At 51.3% G+C, this 23,370-nt stretch overlaps 1 protein-coding gene across 1 annotated transcript in view; it reads left to right on the forward strand.

Moving 5' to 3' along the window:
• The window catches only part of LOC126987490 (uncharacterized), a 95,787-nt gene extending 73,002 nt beyond the window's left edge, over positions 1 to 22,785 (forward strand). The window contains exons 3-4 of the mRNA XM_050844456.1: positions 20,309 to 20,635; positions 20,855 to 22,785. Coding sequence (XP_050700413.1) covers positions 20,309 to 20,635; positions 20,855 to 22,050 — 1,523 coding nt within the window. The 3' untranslated portion in view covers positions 22,051 to 22,785. The remainder of the gene's footprint in view (positions 1 to 20,308; positions 20,636 to 20,854) is intronic.
• Positions 22,786 to 23,370: the final 585 nt, after the last annotated feature.

A 23,370-nucleotide genomic window follows, 5' to 3' on the forward strand; every position in this document is an offset into this window, starting at 1 on the left:
TTTGTTTTAAGTGATTTGAGGGCTTTAAGGACTTCATCGGTTGTTATTTCAAAGTTAGGCAATGCATGCTCGAGATTTACATTAGTACTGGTGTTGGTGGTCGTGGTGGGAGGACTGTTAGTATTAAACACCGAGGAAAAGTAACTGTTTAATAGGCTTGCAACGTGTTGGCTGTCAGTTACTAGTGCACCATCGCTGTTTGTTAGGGATCCAATTCCACTTCTGATCGCCTTTCTATTGCTTATGTAACTGAAGAAGGATTTCGGATTATTTTTACAATTGGCCGCAATAGTTTCTTCATATCTACTACGCTTTGCCTGACATACTAATCTTTTTACTCGTCGCCTGGCATCATGGTAAAGTCTAATGTTTTCGGGAGTGCATTGCTCTTTCTTTAGCCTATAAAGCAATTTTCTCTCCTTGACTGAGTGTTTAATTTCGCTGTTAAACCAAGGTGGGCTTTTATTAGTGTTACTTCGCTTCTCGCACAAGGGGACGAATGTGTTCTGCTGAGCGAGTAAATGATTTTTAAAGCTCAGCCAGGCTTCCTCTACATTGCCGTCATCTGATAGTTGTATTTCTTAGTTTTTGTCGGATTTCTACGAAGTTAGCTCTTTTGATATTGGGCACCTTTACTTTATTTTCAGTCACTGATGTTTGAGCTCTAATGTCGACGCGCACTAATTTATGATCGCAAGAACCGAGGTGTTCTCCTACTGTGACATTACTAACTAGGTTATCTTGGATAGTTATAACAAGGTCTAGTATGTTATTTTGTCGAGTTGGTTCAGAAACCATTTGGTTTAGATAATTTTCTTCTAAAAATTCGATCATTCTATGTGACTCTCCTTCTGTACCTGACAGTGTCGCCCAGTCGATATGGGGGAGGTTAAAGTCTCCTAATATCAGTGAGTCGCTGTTATTAAGTGACTGCAAGATCGGCATCGAGTGATTGCCCCGGAGGCCTGTAGGTGACAGATATATTTAAATTGACCTTTGCAATGTTTACTCGCACGCACAAATGTTCAAAGTTACTGTTTCTCGGTGTTCTGTCAGTGGGTTGCAAATAGCTTTTGACAAAAAGGGCGACACCACCACCTCTACAGTTTACACGATCTTTGTTGAAGAGTCTGTAGCCATCTATGTTGTATTCTGTACTTAAATCAATATTTGTGGTGTCGATAAATGTTTCGATTATAGCAATTAGTCAAAATTTTCTGTCAGAGCAAGACATCTCAGTTCATCAAACTTGTTTCTTAGGCTACGCGCATTGAAACTGAGGACTCTTAGGTTATCTTGAGGTTTGGTAATAGAGGTGGAGGTACTGGCGGGTTCAAGGTTACGAGTTTGCTGAGATGAATGGCGTCTATTTCCACGGGCGGGGTGGAGGGACGTGGCTGAGGGTCGTTTTTTTATCGGGTGTCACGTACTGCGTCGTTGAGGAGCCTTCCGAATCTGGCTGCCCCAATGGGGGAAAGGTGTATTCCGTCCCTGTGGAAGAGTTTACTCTGGCCGTAGAAATTGTCCCAGGCGTTAAAGAACTCAACGTCAAGCTCTCCGCAAAGAGTCTGTAAGCGGTTGTTGAGGCTGAAGGCCTTACTGAAGAAGAAGTTCTTATCCCACGTCCGTGGTAGAATTCCTGAAATCAAAATATTAGGGGATTTAGACTTATACTGCTGGATGAGCCTACGGTACTTGTCCAGCAGTTCCTCAGACCGGGTCGTGGTGACGTCGTTTGTACCTGTATGGAGAACAAAGAGTGAGTCATTAGAAGCCACAGCGGAGACCTCGTCCAGGGCAGCTGTGATGTCATCAACTCCAGCTCCGGGATAACAGTAGTTACGCCTACGGCGGGGAACTCTTCCACAGAATTCAACCACCTGATGGCGAATCATAGAGTCACCGACCAAGAAGGTGCTCTGCTCGTCGTCCTCCTCCTCCAATATGGCAAATCTGTTGTAGCAATGGGTAGGATAAATGGCTCTAGGGGCGGGTCTGGCTCCTCTCACGAGAGTGAAGCCATCAGCGTCAGGTGCAGCTATACCGCTCCCCTGTGACTTGTCTTCTTAGGAAGGTGGCTGGGCATCGAGAGCAGGTGCGGAGGGTGATGAGGCGTCACTTGCAGCAGGGGCGACGATGTTGGCCTGGATAAACTCCTGCAAGGTTTCAACAGTACGTGTTAGTTCGGTGATCTCCTCGCCAGCCGTCAGCCTTTCGTCCTGTTGAAGGAGTCTCGTTTCCATCTGTTGTGTCAACAGGCAGATCTTGCAGACGGTCGATCGTCCTGAGGAGAAATGGCCTGAGAAGTTTCCTGTGCAAGTCGAGCCTTTCTTTAGCGCCATCTTGGTAAGGAGGAGGGAGCAAATTAGTGAGTTGTGTTTATCTATTTATTTATTTTTCTTTTTCTTTTTCGTAGGGCAGTGGGACGCGTGCGCGCTTAAGTGAGAGAGAGAGAGAGAGAGAGAGAGAGAGAGAGAGAGAGATGGAAGGGGAAGGCGTGGGAGGGAGGGGGGAGAGAGAGGGAGGGATGGAGGGAGGAAGAGGGCGAAGAGGGGGAGCGAGAAAGAGAGGGTGGGAACGAGATAGGGGGAGGGAGAGAGAGAGGGGGGGAGCGAGAGAGAGAGAGAGAGAGAGAGAGAGAGAGAGAGAGAGAGAGAGAGAGAGAATGGTACATCATCGCGCCCCGCGTCCCGGGTCAGGTCGGCAGGCGACGCCCGGGTTTCCCTTCCCGCCACCCCTGTCCCCCACCCGCGCCGTGCCCCTAGCGTGTGTCCTCCCGCCGCCCCTTGTCTACACCCACGCCGCCCAGTGACCCCTCCCCGCCACCACTTGTCTAGGCCTCGTGTGTTTCCCTCCCTGCCGCCCTTTGCCCACCACCGCGCCCAGTGACCCCTCCCCGCCACACCTTGTCTAGGCTTCGTGTGTCTCCTCCCTGCCGCCCTTTGTCCACCACCGCGCCTAGTGACCCCTCCCCACCACCCCTTGTCTAGGCCTCGTGTGTCTCCCTCCCTGCCGCCCTTTGTCCACCACCGCGCCCAGTGACCCCTCCCCGCCACCCCTTGTCTAGGCCTCGTGTGTCTCCTCCCTGCCGCCCTTTGTCCACCACCGCGCCTATAAACCCTCCCCACCACCCCTTGTCTAGGGCCTCATGTGTCTCCTCCTGCCGCCCTTTGTCCACCACTGCGCCCAGTGACCCTCCCCGCCACCCCTTGTCTAGGGCCTCGTGTGTCTCCACCGCCCAGTGACCCCTCCCACCCCTTGTCTTGGCCTCGTGTGTCTCCCTCCCTGCCGCCCTTTGTCCACCACCGCGCCCAGTGACCCCTCCCCGCCACCCCTTGTCTAGGGCCTCGTGTGTCTCCTCCCTGCCGCCCTTTGTCCACCAACGCGCCCAGTGACCCCTCCCCGCCACCCCTTGTCTAGGGCCTCGTGTGTCTCTCCCTGCCGCCCTTTGTCCACCACTGCGCCCAGTGACCCCTCCCATACCCCTGTCTAGGCCTGTGTCTCCCCTCCCTGCCCCTTTGTCCGCCACCCCTTGTCTAGGCCTCGTGTGTCTCCCTCCCTGTCGCCCTTTGTCCACCACCGCGCCTAGGGACCCCTCCCCGCCACCCCTTGTCTAGGCCTCGTGTATCTCCCTCCCTGCCGCCCTTGTCCACCACCGCGCCTAGGGACCCCTCCCCGCCACCCCTTGTCTAGGCCTCGTGTATCTCCCTCCCTGCCGCCCCTTTGTCCACCACCGCGCCTAGGGACCCCTCCCCGCCACCCCTTGTCTAGGTCTCGTGTGTCTCCCTCCCTGCCGCCCCTTTGTCCACCACCGCGCCCAATGACCCCTCCACCTTGTCCCTACCCTGCCCCTCGCGTGACTCAGTGCCTTTGAGCGCAGCGTGGCGCTCGGAATGACCGGGAAAAGAACGTTGGTCCCGTCCCCGTCATCTGACACCGCCACACCGAAAAAGGCCCTCAGGATGATGGCCCCTGAGGAGGAAGGGCTCTCCTACCCTCTCGTGACTGAGGGAAGTGAGTCTGAGCCCAGCTGCGAAGCCGCCGAGCCGCCATGGACGATGGTTGGCGCCCGAGGAAAGGGAGCGAAGGGCGGCCTACCCAGGTTCAAGCTTGGTGACCTGAGAGGGTACGACAACCAGTACCAGGCCATCCTTGCCCTTCAGAAGGCCCTCCCTGACGTGAAGATGGACATCAGGCCCAACCTGCTGGGGAAGTACGTCCTCACCTCCAAGAACCACGACAGTGCTGCAAGGATGTGTACCCTGGCGGAGACCGGCACCCCAGCGGCCCGCCTTGTGCTGATGGATCCCAGGGACAAGCGTACCAAGGTTGTGATGGAACGCTACCCGCTGGACCTTCCCACAGAGGCCATGCGAGACCACCCCCACGTGGCCTCTGCAGAGCGGCTCCGTGCCGTCCGAGACAAAGCACCGACTCGCCAGGTCCTGGTGGGCTACGTGGGCGTGGTTCCGGAGAGGCTGGACCTGGGGGTGTGGGGCAGGTTCCCGCTCCGGAGCTACGGGAAGGAGCCCCTGCGATGCTACCCCTGCCAGCGGTACAACCACCTTCAGGGTCGCTGCAGTCTCCCTGCCAAATGTGGCGTGTGTAGCCAGCCGCACGCCACGGAAGACTGCATTCAAAAGCTCAAGGCCTAAGCAGTCACCGCAGCCAAGTGCCCCAACTGCAACAAAAGGCATCACGCCTGGAACCTGTGGTGCCCCGAGCGACTACGCCGGCTTCCTGCTGGGGGGCGGCACCCGCAGAAGGGTGACCAGCGTGGTGAAGGGCGGCAGCAGCACCAGCAAGTCCTGCTCCAGCGCGGTGAGGCACGGCAAGATCGCTTTGTCCCCGCTCCCCCGCCAACCCGCCCAGCCTGGGGGGCTCCGCCTCCGTCCGCCCAGGGACCTGTCTCCCGCACCTGGGCCGCCCAGACCTCCCAGGGCACTGCCAGCCAGGTGCAAGAACAGCAGCAACATCACCATCAGCAACGGCAGGGGCGGCAGCAGCAGCAGCCACAGTCCGCACACCAGCAGCAGGAAGCACGCCGGCCCGGGAAGACAGCAAGGCGGAAGCAGAGACTACGACAACAACAACAACAACAGCAACAACAACAACAACAACAACAGCCGGTAGCACAGTCTCCTGCCGCCCTGTCCGCGCCTACAGGGCCGGCGCCGGCCCCACCCTCGTCTTCCGCCCACTCGTCGCAGCCTGAGGTGAACGGAGCTCTCGCCCTTGCCCCGGCCACGAATGGCTTGGCCATGGCCACGCCCACAGAGCAGAAACCTGCCCCGACTCCGTTCCCGTCTTCTGACCAATCGTCGCGGGGGATGGTGCCTGGCGTTTCCGGAGAAGTCCTAGAAAGGATGGCCTGCGCTATGGCGCGGGTTGTGAGGCGAATCCTGGTAGAGATGACCGGCCTCCCCGCCGGCACGGGGGAGCTCGAGGACGTCATCAGGCAGGAGATGATGGACGCCTTCAGAGCCGACGCAGAACTCACCATCTCACCCGCCAGCTCCGTAAGCAGCAACCACGACTCCGCTGACGATGGAAGAGCGTAACCACAGGAACTACACACAGCTCGACAGCCTCCGGGTGCTCCAGTGGAACGTGCAGGGGCTGCGCAACAAAAGGCCTGAGATTCTCCAGGCCATTGTGGAGGAGGACCTTGACTTAGTGCTCCTGCAAGAAACACTGGTGCCAGCACACTTTGAGTGGAGGCTGGCGGGCTACACTGTACACTCTCTCCCGCGGCTGCATGGTGATCGTGCGCAGCAGCATTCCGCACCATAGGATCACGGACCCAGTGAGTTGCGGTGAGGGCGTAGACGTTGTTGCTGTGCAACTGCAGCTTCCACGACTCGAGATGGCCATCTACAACATCTACAGCGGCCCGGGGAGGCAACTGGAGGCTGGTGAGGTGCTGTCACTTGCCACCCACGTCAACATGCTTATGGCCGGTGACTTCAACGCCCACCACCCGATACTGCAGTCCGTCTCCCGCCCGAACCCCGCGGGTCGACACCTGGCAGCCGTGCTGGAGGACCTTCCTGAAGTAGTGCTCCTCAACAACGGAGAGGCCACCCACGTCCGCGGGGGCAGGTTAGACCTGACGCTGGTCTCTCGTGCCCTGGCAACAGGCTCATCATGGCGGGTTCACCCCACGCTGACCAGCGACCACTACGCTCTCTCCACCACCCTGAGAGTGGGCCTGCCGCCACTGCCTCTTCCCCAGCCCCGGTGGGACGTAAAAAAAGCGGACTGGGTCAAGTTCCGGGACGCCCTCAGCCACTGGTGGGGCACGAATGAGCCGGCGGATGACTTGGACCATCGTGAACGAGACTTCACGGCGGCCGTCGAGAGGGCAGCGGAGGCAGCAATCTCTAGGAAGGCCCCTGGTTACCGCTACCGAAGGGATTGGTGGTTCTTCAACGAAGAGGTCCGGGAGCAGAACCACCTTATCAACATCCACCGAAAACTCTACCGGAGGCGGCCGACCCCCACTAACTTTGGGCCAAGATCAACACTGCTTCCGGAAAGAGACCGAGTAGACCTCCCGCACACCCCCAGCCACAGCAGGAAGCTGAGAGGCTGGTGGACATGTTCGTCTCGCGGGGCTCCAGCGTGCAGCTTCCAGCGCAAGTGCGTCGGCTTCAGGCCGACCTCAGGCCGGGGCGCGTGGCTGCCATCGTGGCGGCGCGGGGCAGACAGGACGTCAGCGACCAACCCTTCACTCGCCACAAGCTGGTGCAGGCCAGGAAGGGACGAGACACTGCGGCTGGCGCCGACGGCATCACGTACTCCATGCTGGCTCAGGTCGGGCCTGCCGGAGATGAGGCAGTACTGGCCCTCATCAACCACTCCTGGCGGGAAGGCCGCCTTCCCGTCGCGTGGAAGACGGCGGACATCCAGCCCATACCCAAGCCCAGGGAGCCCACCAAGCCACGACCTATCTCTCTGATGAGCTGCACGGCCAAGACTGCGGAGAGGATGATACTCACTCGACTGCAGTGGCGCCTGGGGCCCCTGCACCCGCACGTATTTGGCTTCACCAGAGGAGTGGGCACTTCTGACAGCATCATGGCCCTCCTGAGCCTCGTCGACAACCGTCCTGCCGTTGCTGTCTTCCTGGACCTGGAGAAGGCGTTCGAGCTTGCCAGCGCTCACGCTATCCTGGCCGCGCTCGTGCGCAAGGATATCCAGGGACGGCTCATCTCCTGGATTGAGGACTACCTCCAGCACAGGCGCGCCAGAGTCAGGTTCCAGGGGCTGCGCTCCGCCTATCGGGAGCTGGAAAACGGCACACCACAGGGCGGAATCCTCAGTCCCTCCCTCTTCAACATGCTGATGGACCAGCTGGTCAGCCTGCCGTTCCGGGAGGGCACCGCTCTTCTCAGCTACGCCGACGACCTTGTATTGGTGGTCACCGGTCCCGGCAACAAGGTCGTCAGGGCCCAGCAGGCCCTCGATCTTGTCAGCGAAAAGTGCAGGGAGCTGGGGCTCAAGGTATCAGCTGAGAAGTCTAGGGCCATGATATTCAAGGCCGCCCCCCCGGACGCCCAACTCTTCATACAAGACGTCAGGCTGGCCTGAACCCCGCCTACCAGTACCTGGGGGTGTGGCTCGACAAGGGCCTGTCCTTCATCAAGCAGGCCACATACCTGAGGGAGAGGACCCAAGCGAGGCTGAACGTTATGAGGGCCATGACAAGAACTCGTGCAGGCGCCACGTTTCCAGTCCTGCGTCTGTTCTACGTGCAGGCTGTGCGGGCACTCATTGACTACAGTGCGCCTGTCCTTATTGCGCTGTCCCCCACACAGCAAAGGAGGATCGAAGTAGTCCAAAACAAGGCCATGAGGACCATGCTCAGGGCGCCGGGCTGGGCCAGCAGCGGTGTAATGCAGAGCGAGACCCGCCTCGTACCCCTGGCCGGCAGGGTCCAGCAGATCGTCGCCTGCCAAGTGGCAGGCCCTCCACCAAGACAGGAAGTCGGTGGCACGAGCGGCGCTCTGCAGAGTCTTGCCACAGAGGCGGGACCTGTTCACCGGCAGGACCTGGCTGTTGAAGGTGGCTGAGGCTGCCAGCCCTCTACCCCATCTCGACCACCTGCGGCGGGAGGGGCCTGACCGTCCAGCCGCCACCTACGTCGCTCCACCTCCGTGGCAGCCCCCCACCGCCGAGATCATCATGAGCTGCCTGCCAGCAAGGCGCGGTGCACACAGGGGGAACTCCTGCAGCACACGCTCATGGTGGTGGCTCAGGCCAACGCGGGGAGCTGTGCCGTCTACTACACCGACGGCTCAGTCGACCCAGAGAGAGGCGCGACAGGCGCGGCGGTTGTCACTGGCAGAGAGACGCTGTCGTGGAGGACGTCAGATCACTGCTCCAACTTACAAACCGAGCTGTTGGCCATCAAGCATGCCCTGGAGCACGCCCTGCAGCACCGGGAGGGGCCTGTCGTGCTGCACACCGACTTCCGCTCCTCCCTGCAGGTCCTGCAGCAATGGCGTCCACCAGCTGACAACGTGCAGCTCGTCACCACCATCCTGGGCCTTACCCAGAGCATCGCCGCACAGGGGCGGCACGTCAAACTAAACTGGGTGCCCAGCCACGTAGGCCTGCGTGGGAACGAGGCAGCCGATGCGGCGGCCCGTGCAGCCATCAGCATGCCAGCCGTAACCAGCAAAATCCTGCCCAGCCTGCAGCAGGTTAAAGTGCAGGCCAGACGCGCTGCCGCCGGCTCCGCAGAGGACCTACACAGGCAGGCTGAGCGGCACTTGCGGCAGGGAACCTGGTACGCCAGGGCCACCGACCACCGGCCACTTCACCCCGGCCGGGAGCTGGATAGGGCGGACCAGGTGACGCTGCACCGCCTCCGGCTTGGCTACCGCACGCTCCAGGAGATGAGGAACGACTTCGCGGGCCGGCGGTGTGAGCACTGCGAAGCCATCGCTAATCGCCCCCTGCTGTACTGCCCCGCCACGGCCCAGCTCAGACAGCAGCCCGCCGAGGACCCACAGGACGAGGAGGCGAGAACCGCCCTTGTGCTCCGGCGGGCTCAGACGACACTACCGCGACTCCTGGAGGTGGTGCAGACCGCCCCTCCTCCACGCTGACCGCACACCGCCATACTCCCCCCTGTAGGGAGTAGGGTGTGTGATGTGACCCGACCAGCCACCAGGGTGGCCCTGACACTCCCCCCAGGGGCGGGCCGTTGCCCGCTCATCGACATATATGTACTCATTTACAATATGTAAGATGTAAAATTAAAGAAAGAAAAAAGAAAAAAAAGAGAATGGTAGGAGGAAGAAGGCGTGGGAGGGAGGGGGAGAGAGGGAGAGGAAGAATTTGAGGCGCGGTGGGGGGAGAGGGAGAGAGAGGAGGGCTGGAAGGAGAAAGGAGGGAGGGAGAGGGAGAGGAGGGATGGAAAGAAAAGAGGGGGGGAGGGGAATAGGGTACGAGAGAGAGAGAGAGAGAGAGAGAGAGAGAGAGAGAGAGAGAGAGAGAGAGCGTGAGGGAGGGGAAGGGGGAGAGAGAGAGAGGGAGGGATGGAGGGAAGAAGAGGGCGAGGGAGGGAGAGAGGGTGTGAACGAGATGTAGAGTGCCAGGTGAGGGGGTAATTATGAGATTACGTAAGTCTCTGGGGAAAAGTCAGGTCAGGTCGCTCTCCACATCTAGAAGGGAGTGAAGTGTTGCCACGTGGAATATGGAAATATCCCAGGCCTGGGGAATAACACTAAATAGGATGGAGAGTGTAGCACTAATGATTTGTGTATATGTGTATATATGTTTATTGATCGCTACGTTGAAAAGGTAGATACAGGGGAGAGGTAGTAAAATCAAGGCAAACACTTATCCTTTTCTGGGATGCAGAACGTCGTTCGCCAAGCAATCAGCAATCAGCTCTTGGCACTCGGCTCACAGCACACGGTACTGCAGACAGTTCACAGACACAGCGCACAGCAACACGGCACAACAATCAGCACACAGACACAGCTCATCGTCAGTACACAGACTCAGCGCAGCACCACCACAACAGTCAGCTCACAGTACAGCAGTCCGCACTCTGCTCTCAGCGCACAGCAGGATCGCCAAATCGTTCGGCTAACAACACTTTGTAACAAGCGGCGAGTACGAAAGACGTCTGAAACAACGTAACCCAAACCACGTGGATGGGAGCGGAAGCAAGTGAGGTCACGTGTGGCGAGGAGCGCGTGCCCCCGTGACCTCTCGCAGTAAGGCGCGGGCTACTGCTCTATAGTCTGTTCAGAGCAAGAAGGCGGTTCAGGGTGGAGCTGGTATCGTCGTTTACCTCTACCCATGCTGCCAAATCAGCCTTCGTACATGCGTCTCTCTCTTATTTCCCATCCATGTGCTATTTGAAAGCGATATTTTATATATTCTGTATATGGTAAAGGAAGCTACATAGTACAATGAGTGTCGATGTTTAGGATTATAACAAGGATTTGTATAAATTCTATGACATGTGGCAGCGATTTTTTCCCATGTTGCCACGTTGTGGTGTTGGCAGTGGTGGTGGTGGTGGTGGTGGTCGGTGTGTCCCCCTAGGTCCCTCCCCCGGGTCGAGAGGGAGAGAGAGAGAGATAAACAGGTGGGTTGTGGGTGGGTAGGCCGGGAGAGAGTGCTAAGCTGATAATTGGCGGTCGAACTGGCAGCGCTGCACTCATGGGAATTCTGGAATCTGCCACACCTTGAACCGACTTCATGCTCCGAACAGACTATAGTAAGGCGCGGGCTACTACTGACACACACAGAGAGAGAGAGAGAGAGAGAGAGAGAGAGAGAGAGAGAGAGAGAGAGAGAGAGAGAGAGAGAGAGAGAGAGAGAGAAAAGGAGGTGGATTAGGAGAAACGATTAGGGGGATTAGAAGGGAAAGAGGGGGAGGAGGACCGACATACTGTTTCACCTGCCCTCGGCTTAGGTCATGTTAATTTGCCAGGTGTTTCCTTAATATAAACTTCGTCAAAAATTGCTAAAACACGGCCGCCAATATGGGTGGCCTCTCACCCACTCTCCATCCGCCAAATAGGGCGGTGTCGCATCCCACGGGTTAATAAACTCACTCTCCCTGACACTCCCTACATCCAATCCTAACACACCCTCCAAAAACTGTAACTTGCTATCTAATGCTTCTAACTTTACACTTACCTTGTGTTCAGTTTCACAGAAAAAACATACAGTGTTTACATCGTTATCCTTGTTGAGGAAGTCCTTCGTGAACTCCCTCCTGCAAGTTACACACGGAAACCTCACTGCTGCTGGCATCGAGACCTGACTTTGCGAACGGGTCAAGAGAGAAATCTACCTCACTTCCACTCGGTAGAGATGACAGGGAGGCGTATACTGCAATAAGATATATGAGGCCCAAGGTGTGCTTCAACTTCACCAACATCATACGTTCATGAGCCGTAGTAACTTCAATAACAAAGGACTGCACTCGGCTAGAAATGGCTATAGCTACTCCTCTCTCTGGCCTGACTAGTAGTAGGTATGACCCCCACTACTGATCTATCCATTGCCAGGTTTCCTGGTCTCAGAGAGCCCCACTATGTCCACTTTCAGCCTCCCGAGTTCATCTTACAGATGGGGTTGTCGATGATCCTATGAGAGGCTCAGGATGTTCCCTGCACCCATACAGAGAGCCGCCCAGAGGTTAACCTGGCTCGACGAGCTTATGAGTCGTCTGCACCACCCTGGCGGTCCCCAGGAAAAGGGGGTGGGTGTAATTGGTGGGGCAGGGGTGCTCTTCCCCCCCCCCCCCCTCCGCGAAACATGTCAAAGTACTGGACACCATAAACATTTTCTTAAAAACTCATTCTTCTACTCTCCCACCCACCACGGAACCCTACAGGGGGAGGCCGATTGTTAAAGTTGTAGGCCCAACAGCCCCAGGGGAAGCAGGAGAGTATAAGGAGCCACCACCTGACACAGTGGTGGCCACTTGGATCATGGTCCCTCCGATTGACTTCTCCAAACCAGGAGACGCCACCCGCCTCGGCCGGAATAAGGGATCAAAAAGGTGGGTTACTAGTCACAGCACTCGACTGCAACATCGCTGAACTGACAGGATTCCTGTCTCCCAGTCTTATAGGGACCCCTCACACGGCAAATATGAGAGGATTAAAACTACAGGCGTACCAATCCAGTTTTCGAACCCGCGTCCCTCCTGGAGCTCCTGAACGCGGGGCCGTCACGCTAACCACTCAGCCACCGCCTCCCCATTTACAAACAAACTTTGCCTAAGGTGTGTGACTTCATTTTTTAAGTTTTTGAAACAATCCTTAACACGAAAGTTCTTAAGCATCTATCAACCTCTAACCTCACAGTTCGCTAGTACAGATTCCGCAAGTGGCGTTCTACTGGTGATCTTGCCTTCTAAATTGATTCCAGGTCATCATCTCAGCTGTTCCAGTTAAGCTTGTGTTGTTGATTAATACATATCGAAAGCTATTAACAGTCCGGCATATATCCTCGCTTTCTATACAACTTTCCTACGGATTCTGTCTCTCTCTATTTAATGTCACTTCCCATTTCCATTCAGGTGCATCTAGCTCCGCTATTTTAGACGGTCACTTTTCTACCAATAAATATATCAACATTGGTGTTCTGCAGTTTTCCATTCTATCTCTCACTCTCTTTCCATTACAGATCATTCCGAAACAAACTATTCTATCCAATCTTATGACAATGACTCCTCTGCATTACTCATTATTTACAAAAGAACCACTCTGAATTTATTACACAACTCAAGTCTGAACGCTACAGAACTTTTAATATTTGACCTTGCTATCATTATCAGGGAAGAAGAAATAATTTAGTGTCCTTTAGTGTCTCAAAACTCAATTTCTCTTCCTGTCAATGTGACAATCTCCCAGACAACTATTCCCTGTTCTTCGATAACGCGCAGTTCACCTTTTTTTCTGCACTAAACATACTAGGTTTACCCTTTGCTCAAAATCTCAGCTTGGCACCTCTTATAATTATCATCTCTTGCTACATCATCTTTCTCGAGGTTAGGCGTTCTGTATCGTTTCTACAGTTATTTTCTCCCTCTTAGATGTCATCCATATTCAAGGGCCTTGTCAGCTTTCGTATATTTTCCCATATATTGTACATTGGAATTTTTTTCCTGCCATTCCTCTAGCCCGACATATCTTTTAAATTTTAATTGCTTGAACAATTATGTTAATATTATAGCCCAAAGTGCAATAATTTGTGTTTCGAGAAAAGCGGCTTTTAATGTTGAGAAGTGTTTTTTTTTTCGGGCATATTGCGGCATGCACGTAATATAGACATGGAGATGCCAAAGTGCGTTATTAGCTATCACTATTTATTGATATTCATTGTGTTTAATTGGAATTGCATTTGGTCCCCTTCTACCGGTCCCTTTTTGTTGGCATCCGTCTGTCTCGAAAGACAATGGAGTTGCGCCAAGGGTCAGTCTGTGGTTGAGGTGCAGCGCCTGCTGTGGCTGTACAGTCCGATCCTAGAGCGGCAGGCCCTGTTGCAGTTGCTGCAGATATAGTCCGTTCCTGGCTCCGTGGGTGCTGATGCCGCCCTCTGCCGTCTGCGCTCTCTCCCCTTTTCCCATTGGTCCTCTCTCCTCTGTTCGCTTGTCTGAATGCCTGCCTTGACGGCAAGCCTCCATCTGCTGCGGTCTGCAGCTGCGACTTCCCAGCCTGCTGGGTTGATATCGCTTGTCTTCATATCTCGTTTGCAAACGTCTTTGAAGCGGAGAACAGAGCGACCACCAGGTCTGGATCCATTAACAATCTCAAGGTACAATATGTCTCTGGGGATTCGGCCATCCTGCATGCGGCTGACATGGCCAAGCTAGCCCAAGCGCCTTTGGGTGAGCAAGATGAACATGCTTGGTATTCCCGGCTGTGTCAGGACTTCCTTTTTTGGGACACGGTCTTGCCAGGTGATGCCCAGGATCTTTCTGAGGCAGCGCAGATGGAAGATGTTGAGTCTGCGTTCTTGGCGGGAGTACAGGGTCCATATTTCCCTGCTGTAGAACAGCATGCTGATCACGCAGGTTTGGTACACCTTCATATTGGTGTTGCTGGTCAGCATGGAGTTGTTACAGACCCTCTTTGCAAAGCGAGCCATTGCTGTTGCTACTTTGCCGATCCGTGTGCTCAGCTTGGTGTTCAGAGAAAGGTTACTGGAGATAGTGGAGCCAAGGTAGGAGAAGTCATTCACCACCTCAAGAGTGTAGTCGCCGATAGAGATGCCTGGGATGCTGCTGATGTCTTGGCCCATGATGTTGGTTTTCTTGAGACTAATGATGAGGCCGAACTCTCTACATGCACTCGCAAAGCAGCTGATGAGTCGTTGTAGAGCATCCTCAGTGTTTGCTCTCAGGACGGCGTCATCTGCGAACAGCATCCCTCAGTCTTCGCTCGGATGCGTACAAGGTTGAATAGTTTTCCGTCGCTTCTGGTGTGGAGGTATATGCCATCTTCTGATTGGCTGAAGGCGTAGGACAGCAACAGAGAGAAGAAGATTCCAAAAAGTGTCGGGGGGTACGCAGCCCTGCTTCACTCCGCTCTTGATTTGGAACGAGTCCGATGAAGAGCCAGCGTACTAATGAAGCAGATAAGTGAAACAATCGTTCAAATGGTGACGCAAGCATGAAATTTGGTACATGTATTCTTCAAACCTCACTTTTAAAGCAAATACCGCTGGCCACTCAAAAATTCAATATGGCGACCATTTTTCCAATCCATGGTACGTGAAGGTAATTTTGTCCAAAACAGTTGCATATTAGACTTTAACTAAGATGGCATCCAAGATGGCCGCCGTTAAAGACAAATTTTGTGATATCTTGACTATTAATAGAGCTAGACAAATGCCACCCATAACTGCTCTAGTCCCAAACTCTGAAGGGTTGGAAAGGCACTCACTGCAATGACCACAACATTTGTATCATTTGCCTTGACCATGACGGCTTTTCTCCCATGTTCTGCCGCATATTTTGCATGCACAAAGATGCGGCTGTCAGCTTCCTCATGAAAGCACTTGTCCAGTCCCTGAAGACCAGTTTCATGAGTGCTGAGGACAGCAGGTCTCTTTGTGGCAATTACCAAGTTTGGTGCAGACATTTGGGCAACCCTGTCTGCCAGAAACTGGAACAACTCCGTCTTGTTGTCATTATGCCTAAGGAAGTTATGCCAATTGAATGGAATGCTGTTCTTTTTTGTCACCTTGCGTCTTCTTCCCTGGCCACGTTGAGACCTGGTCTCGGCTTTGAGGCTGGATGGGTTGTACACATCAAAAACAAAATGTGCTGTCTTGTATTTCTTGGCATAGCTGTGGACTAATGGCAGGAAGTCTCAAAGGTCTTTCCTCTCTTTGGTGGCAAGACATGGACCAAAGCAGACCCATCTATAATCAGGACATAGGTCTCTGGTTCTTCGTCTGTTGATGTAACATGAGTCTCCAGGATAGAGGTCAGTTGAAACTTCTGGCAAGTGTACAGCCTTCCACCCTCACTCAGTGCAGCTGGGAATGCCTGATTCTCATGCTGGAAGAACTCCTGCAGATCACACTGTCTGCTCTGACAGGAGATGAACAGCTTTGAGAAAAGCTTGTAGTCCTTCTTCAGAAGCTTCTGCTTTGAGTGTTCAATAGGAGAAAATTCTTTACTGAAGAAGTGAGTTATATTCCTCTTGATTGACTCATAGAAGGAGACTGGATTATTTGCTAAGGCTTCAGACAAGTCCTGGAATTTAGTTTGGGTTTGGGTTTGGCTTTCCACACGGTCCTTCAGGATGGATCCCATGTGTTCGCACACGTTGAGATCAGGCGAGTTTCCAGGCCACTCGGCATTGCCAAAGAAATCGACATTGGCCCGGAAACGCGCCTGATCTCAACATGTGCGAACACATGGAATTCAACCTGAAGGACCGTGTGGAAACCCTCATGCTCCAGGAACCTCCTGCCGCTCGATTCTCTCGTCAGAGGTTGGAGAAACATGTTAAGACGGTGCTCCGAATACGACACTGCTCTTTTCGAGTCGCTCCTCATCTTCTACCCACGTCGACTTCAGGCTGTTCCTCAGGCCGGGGGAGGCAACACTGAATTTTGATTTTGTTTACAAAGATGTAGTATTGAATTGCCTACAAACCAGTGTTTCCAATTTCCTTGTGTCATTTTTATTTTAGGCTGGGGAGGTGGGGTCAATCATTATGTGGCACTCTTTACTGTCTCGTAGCTAATTGATATGGGGCTGTTAGAAAGCATTTGGGACACTAAAGTAAACTACACTACAACTAATAGTATAAATACTACAGCAGTAGTATAGCAAAATAAGCTGACACTGAACCCCATGCTGAGTTGCACAACAGCGATGTCACCAGTGTGCCCTGGTTGTGTGCTGACATCACTCTATTACATTTGCAAAATCTCATCACTGCCTCAGTCCTGCACTAACAAATGTGAAAATGGCTCCATTGGATTCTCTGACCCAAAGAATGTATGTGCACACCAAAAAAGCATGTAGAATATGTTCAGTAGTTGCTTAGATATGAACAATTGAAATTAATGGAGGCCATCTTGGATGCCATTTTAAAATTCCAATTATATACTATGACAATAATTAAAACAGTGATTCTCATTAATCTGATTAGCAAGAAACAGTTTTCTCAAAAAAAATGTTCACCAGGTAATAATAGAAAATTTAATTTAAGCAATATATGGTCAGGCACGGCAGCCATCTTGAAAAATGACCGCCATCTTGGATTTTCGCGTGGCCAGCGGTATTTCTGAGAAGAGTGGACCTTGAAGGGTACATGTCCCAAATTTCATGCTTGCATCACCATTTGAACGATTCTTATGAAATATGCAATAATCCGCTACTCTATACTATACGGTGCCTCTCATGTCTTCATGGAAGGACGTTATCATCCTCACGAGCTTGGGGGACATTCAATTATCTGGAGTAGAGTGAAGAGGCCTTTCCTGCTGACCAAGTCGACTGCCTTGGTTAGATCGACGAAGTGATGTGCAGTGGTCGTCTCTGCTCACGGCACTTCTCCTGCAGCTGCCTTAGTAAGATGATCATGTCGGTAGTTGATCTTCCTGCTCTGAATCTGCACTGTGCCTCAGGATAGACACGTTCTGCCAATTTCTGCAACTTGTTTAGTACTACATGGACAAAGTCCTTCCCAACGATGATGAGGAGGGATACTCCACGGTAGTTATTGCAGTCGCTGCGTTCTCCTTTGTTCTTGTACAGCGTGATGATGGCGTCACGCATGTCCTGAGGCACTGTCCCTTCCTCCCAGCACTATAGCAACAGATCGTGCAAATGGTTCAGGAGCGCTGTCTTCTTGCCAGCCTTGATGACCTTTGGAGGAATGCCGTCGTTTCCTGGGGCTTTGCGATTCCCAAATACTAAAATATATTAGGGACTCGCAGAATATTATCAGGAGGCGCCACCTCCTTCTTTGTTGTCAAGTTTTTGCACTAAAATCCTCCTGGTTCGTAGTCTTCACTACTGACATTCCCCTTCTTCTTTTTCTTGTCCTGTGGCGTTGTTCGGCAAATCTCCTAGATCTGAAGTCCTTGTAGAGTCTTCTTAGATGATTCAAAACCTCATTGTGAATGAGGGAGAGCGAGATGGTCTATGGTGTTGACGATTTTTTTTTTTTTTTTTTTTTTTTTTTTTTTACGTCGCGGCCTATAGCGCCGGTAGGCTTTTTTCCCGGTGGGTCCTGATGGTCGGCCCAAGGCTTCTTCCCGGTGGGTCCTGATGGTCGGCCCAAGGCTTCTTCCCGGTGGGTCCTGATGGTCGGCCCAGCCCGTTCTGGCGCAGGCGAGTGTTTATAGTGGCGCCATCTTGCATTGGCTCATGCTGCCCTCCCGGAGCTCATCTTTAATCCTAGAATCTAGAGTACGGGTTGATAGGTGGTCTTCTGGACAGCATGTGGGTAGTTTTAAGCCACTCGGCAGCGGCTGAAAAATCCCAGCTTGGTGGCACCGGGCGGGGATTGAACTCGCGTCCTCCTGAACGCGGTGGTGTTACTCTGTCGATTCAGCCACCGCCGATAATATGTTGTTTTGCGGTATATGATAGAAAAACTAAATAGAACACAACACATTAGGAGTGAACAACGTCTGTTGAGACTTCTATCAGTTTTGAGAGAGCGGGTGATACCGATAAACCACTATATATGATTTTTTTATGTATATTTATATATATATATATATATATATATATATATATATATATATATATATATATATATATATATATATATATATATATATATATATATATATATATATATATATATATATATATATATATATTATTATTATTTTTTTTTTTTTTACATCCCCGCCTATAGCGCCGGTAGGCTTTCTTCAGCGGCCAGATGGTCGGCCCAAGCCCGTCATGGCGCAGGCAGTTTTTTTTATAGTGGCGCCAGTTATGCTTATAATGGCCGCATGATCATGAAACTTTGAGAGAAAACGTGTAAGGAATAAAACTACACTATTTATTATTTTTTTAGTTTCGCTAGTTTGACCCCAAAACACGATTTTTCTCAAGCGTCCATTCCCCTTCACTTTTGCTACAATATTACCCCTTATTCTATCTTCTATCGCTTTTTACATGGTAACTGCTTTTCTGAAGTTGATAACTCAGAAAGTATAAATAGCTTCAAGTCTTCATTAGATAAATACTTCAGGTATACAGGATTTTACTGACCCTTTTCGTATACGTTTCAGATAAGGCAGCACGGCTCCAACCAGAAGAATTAACGTGTTAACAATTTCCCCCACAGCTTAGGTCAGCAGTAGAGTAAGTCCTGGGTAGTAATTTCCTCCTATTTCTCTCTTTCCTGTAAAATTTCCATGTCCCCTTCTTCCGAAAAAGGCACATGGCGTTCTCTTCTAACTATGCTGGCAGGTTGCTGGAGGGAGAGGTGGGTGGGGAGGAGCCTTCATCTATTCTATCGTGTCCTACCACACGTAGATTACTATAGTATTAGCGGTAGCAAACAGACACCCTCGCCATAAACCACCACGTCTTCTGGCGTCTGTTCTTCCTATGTATTCCTATGTCGCTGCATTGCCCCTCCTGCGGTCCCGCTGCACTCAGCTTTCTGCTACTCATTTATATGTTATCTAAACCCCTTATGCAAGAGGTTCCCAGCATCTTCATTCTTTTATCCCTCTCTCCCGTAAACTCTGTAACAGACTTCCGTTGCTTATATTATCTCCAGTGTGCGACTTTATTTAAAAGACGGGAGTATCAATACACCTTTTTAATCCAATCTGACTCTTTTGGCCACTTATGCTGTCCTTTATTTGCGAGAGCAGTGCTATAGTGGGCTTTTTTGCATCTTCATATCCCGTACCCGGTGATACCCTCTAACTATATTATTTACTGAAAAAAAATCATTAAAAGGAATTTCCTAATCATTTTTCAAATTTCAAATTTCTTCCTTTTCGCCAGTACTGATTCCGTAATGAGAGAGGATGATTTTTTGCCACCCACTCTCAGGCATTCAGGGGAAACATGCTCTTTCCTTTGTAATGCCTGGGGGGGGGGGGGGGAGGCTGGCTATCGCTTTTCAAAGGTATTTAAAACTGAAGGAAATGGACACTGAAAATTAAGTTGAATAAACTAAACTCCTGCGTGACTGAGTGTTATCGGTAGGCTGCCACCATCCTGAAAGATCTGTTGACTCACTCTCCACTGATTGAATATGTATATACAGTGCAGCTCCGCTCCACACTACTTTCTTATCGAGCTCACCCTTATGCTGTCCAAATTCTTAATGTAAGAGTTAATTCAGTGGCAAACCTACATAGTTCATTGGGACAGAGTAGAGTCAAATGTTTTTCACCCCATCAGTTCCCCTCCTCTTACTGGCGGTTTTCTTCTACTCAGAGTCCATCATCATGATATTTTCCCTTCTCTCTTTTATCGACATTATCATTTCAACTGTTCTTTTGAACTGTCTAACTGTATGGCGCTACCCCTTCCACAGCCTCGTTCCTTACTACTTTCTAGTCTAGTGCCCTTACTTTTTATCCCTTTCACTGGTAAATTGAAAGTTTTCCTTCGTCTGTATTTCATCCTTTCTACAACTTGGACGCTTTCAAAAGGAGTAGCATAATGACACCTCTTTATATAATTTGACCATTCTCTAGAACTTTCCTCTGTTTGTACGAACGTAGCTTTGTGATTTCCTTTTACGTTTGCCCTTAAACTGCCTTATTTACTGTAAAATAAAAGTTAAGAACAAAAAAGTATTTATCCTTTGTCCAGGATACTATGCCGAGGAAGAACAACTAAGGTTACAAGCCCTTTACGACTCCGATGAGGGTACCAATGACGAGCAAGTGGTGATGGATAAAATGGCCCCAACACGTATATTTCCACAACCACCACACTATTCATCCGGAGGTAAGGGAGGCTCCAGCCCCTCGACAGGCAGCAACACTTCCTCCACTGTGTCTACTCTCCATAGCGACAATGTGACCAACAATGACACCACTAGCAAAAGCCCAAAGATTGATCACGTCTTTACTAAGGACTCTGGTTTTGGCTTAAATAAGCTGTCTTACGTCGGTCCTATTGTGATGGGCTTTGGAGGTAAGTATGATCACATTGTTTTTCTAGTAATCTGTAAAGATTTATGGAAATAACTTTAATATTCCAAAAGTTTCACCATCTCTGTTTTTTAAATCATAAAGTAATCATCGTACTTATATCTGACATGTCATCTTGCCTAGTTTCAAGTATAGCTCTGTACTTGTAAAGTAAGCCTTTTAATTACATAACCATTTCGTTGACACTCAGACCCCCCTGCAGGATTCGTGATTGTTGCTGCCTGCGTAATGACCTTCGAGGCACGAGACAGTGCAGCCAAAATCGTTCCAGCCCGATTTCGCAAGCCATTCTCCGAGCGTAATAATGGACGGGACGAGGAAGGTGGAGTGCGACACTCCGCTTGCCAGACAAAGTGGGAAGCCCTTTCTTTTTGCCATCACTCGCAGCAGGAGGGCACAAGTCCCGCCGCGGAGCATCCCCAAAGATCAGAATTGTCCAGACGTGCCATGACCTTTGCTTTCATACAATTTTCCAAAACACTGCAAACAAGTATCGATTCATCAGCTGAGTATTACGATGGCCGGCGTGGGTCGCGGCCGCATTTGGCTAAATGTCCCTCCGCTCCTTCTCTGGTGCCACCATTTCAAAAAAATGAGCGAAGACTGGCAGAACCTCCTCGAGTGCTACGAGTTGCAACACGACCCTCTCAACCATCAACCACCCCGCCAAGACCTAGCTTGACTCCCAACAGCCTGCCCCGCCAGGCCATGTCAGTTGACAACCCTGCCGTACGAGAAGTGTACGCAGCCACAGCTTACCCTGCCTTTATTGGTACACGTGGCGAGGAGGAGATGGAGCTGGGAGCCTCAGCAACGGGTGTGCACGAAGTGGGAAGTGGAAGCCAAGGTTCACTGGCTTTGGACCTCCACTTGCCACAAAGCTGCCCCGTTACGTTAACAGTTCGCGATGAGAGTCGCTCACCAAGTAACTCTAGAGAGGAATCCCCTAAACCACTCCTCCCTGGCCTAAAAGTAGATAAGCAGACCTCAACCAGTGACCACCTAAATCTTAGCTTACTTGGCACATCTCGGGACACCTGGGGCTCAAGGGACATTGCCTGCCCCTCTAGCCGCGTGACTTCCGGGGGTTCGTTTAGGGAGCCCCGGCGGCCACGTCCTTCTCGCCGAGTGCGTCGCAGTGAAACTATTGACACTGCCAGTGTTGCCGCTTCTTCTCGCCGCTCACATCACCAGCGCCACCTATCAACCACTTCCGCCCGCAGCAGCTCATCACGCAACGGCACAGGTGGGACAATACACGGGGGTGGTGAAAGGCGTCTCCAAACCTCCCGCAGTGAGACGGCACGCCGTCACCAGTTTATGAGACAACACAAGGTGGAAACAGGTGGCTCCCAAGAGGATTTATCCACCCTTCCTCATTGTCATCATCCTATCTAATTTTAGTGCCCTAACCACCCAGCAATTATAGATCCCGCAACACTGAAAACGCCGTTTTCCGAATTGACTTATTATATAGAACTAGATAATATGATTAGGAAGTTATTTGAGAAATATGGCTGTCTTCCCTTCACCTGATTAAGCAATAAGAGCAGAGAAAATCCTATTATGTGGCTGAATATTAACATTTACAAACTGGACAGTAATGTCGACCTTATGTCACATTTGCAGCTGCAGAGAAATATTGCAACCCCTTCCTTTTCTTTCCGCTGAGTCTTAGCATTCCACCTGCCGCAATCCTCCCTTTCCTTTTAGCCCATAAGACTTCCTCAGATATTACAGATAACTAATTAGCACTCTGAAATGAGAAACACACACACACACACACACACACACACACACACACACACACACACACACACACACACACACACACACACACACACACACACACACGGCCTGGTAGCTCAGTGGATAGAGCGTCTGCCTCACAACCTGAAGGACCGGGGTTCGATTCCGTGGCCGGGTGTAGATAAGTTGAGTTTATCTTCTTTCACGTGTAGCCCCTGTTCACCTAGCATTGAGTAGGTACGCGACGTCAGGCAAGGAGTTGTGACCTCGTTGTCGCGGTGTGTTGTGTGTGTGGTCTCAGTCCTACCCAAAGATCGGTACTATGAGCTCTGTGCTCTTCCGTAGAGGAACGGCTGGTTGTCTCGAGAGAGACCCGCAGCAGACCAAAAGGTGAATTACACACACACACACACACACACACACACACACACACACATACACACACACACACACATACACACACACACAACCGAAAGAACCCGGGTTTGGCTTCCGGATGGAGTTTAGACGGATGGGCAGTCTCATTTAATACATGTCCCTTGTCCTCCCATCAATGACTGGGTACCGGGTATCAATCAGGGTTGTGCACCGCATCATGTGTGTGTGTGTGTGTGTGTGTGTGTAATTCACCTCTTGGTCTGCTGCGGGTCTCTCTCGAGACAGCCAGCCGTTCCCCTACGGAAGGAGCTCAGAGCTCGGTGACCGATCGGTGTGTGTAATAATAAAAATAATGATAATAACAATGATAATAACAACAATAATAAGATAGTCTGATAATAATAACAATAATAATAATAATAATAATAATAATAATAATAATAATAATAATGATAACATTAATAATAATAATAATAATAATAATAATAATAATAATAATAATAATAATGATAAAAGTAATAATAATTAAAAGCTTAGTAAGCTTTGGCAGCCGTTAGGCTGAAACTTCAGACATAATAATATGTAATGCAA

This window comes from Eriocheir sinensis, chromosome 65 (assembly GCF_024679095.1).
Source record: "Eriocheir sinensis breed Jianghai 21 chromosome 65, ASM2467909v1, whole genome shotgun sequence".
Lineage (NCBI taxonomy): Eukaryota > Metazoa > Arthropoda > Malacostraca > Decapoda > Varunidae > Eriocheir > Eriocheir sinensis.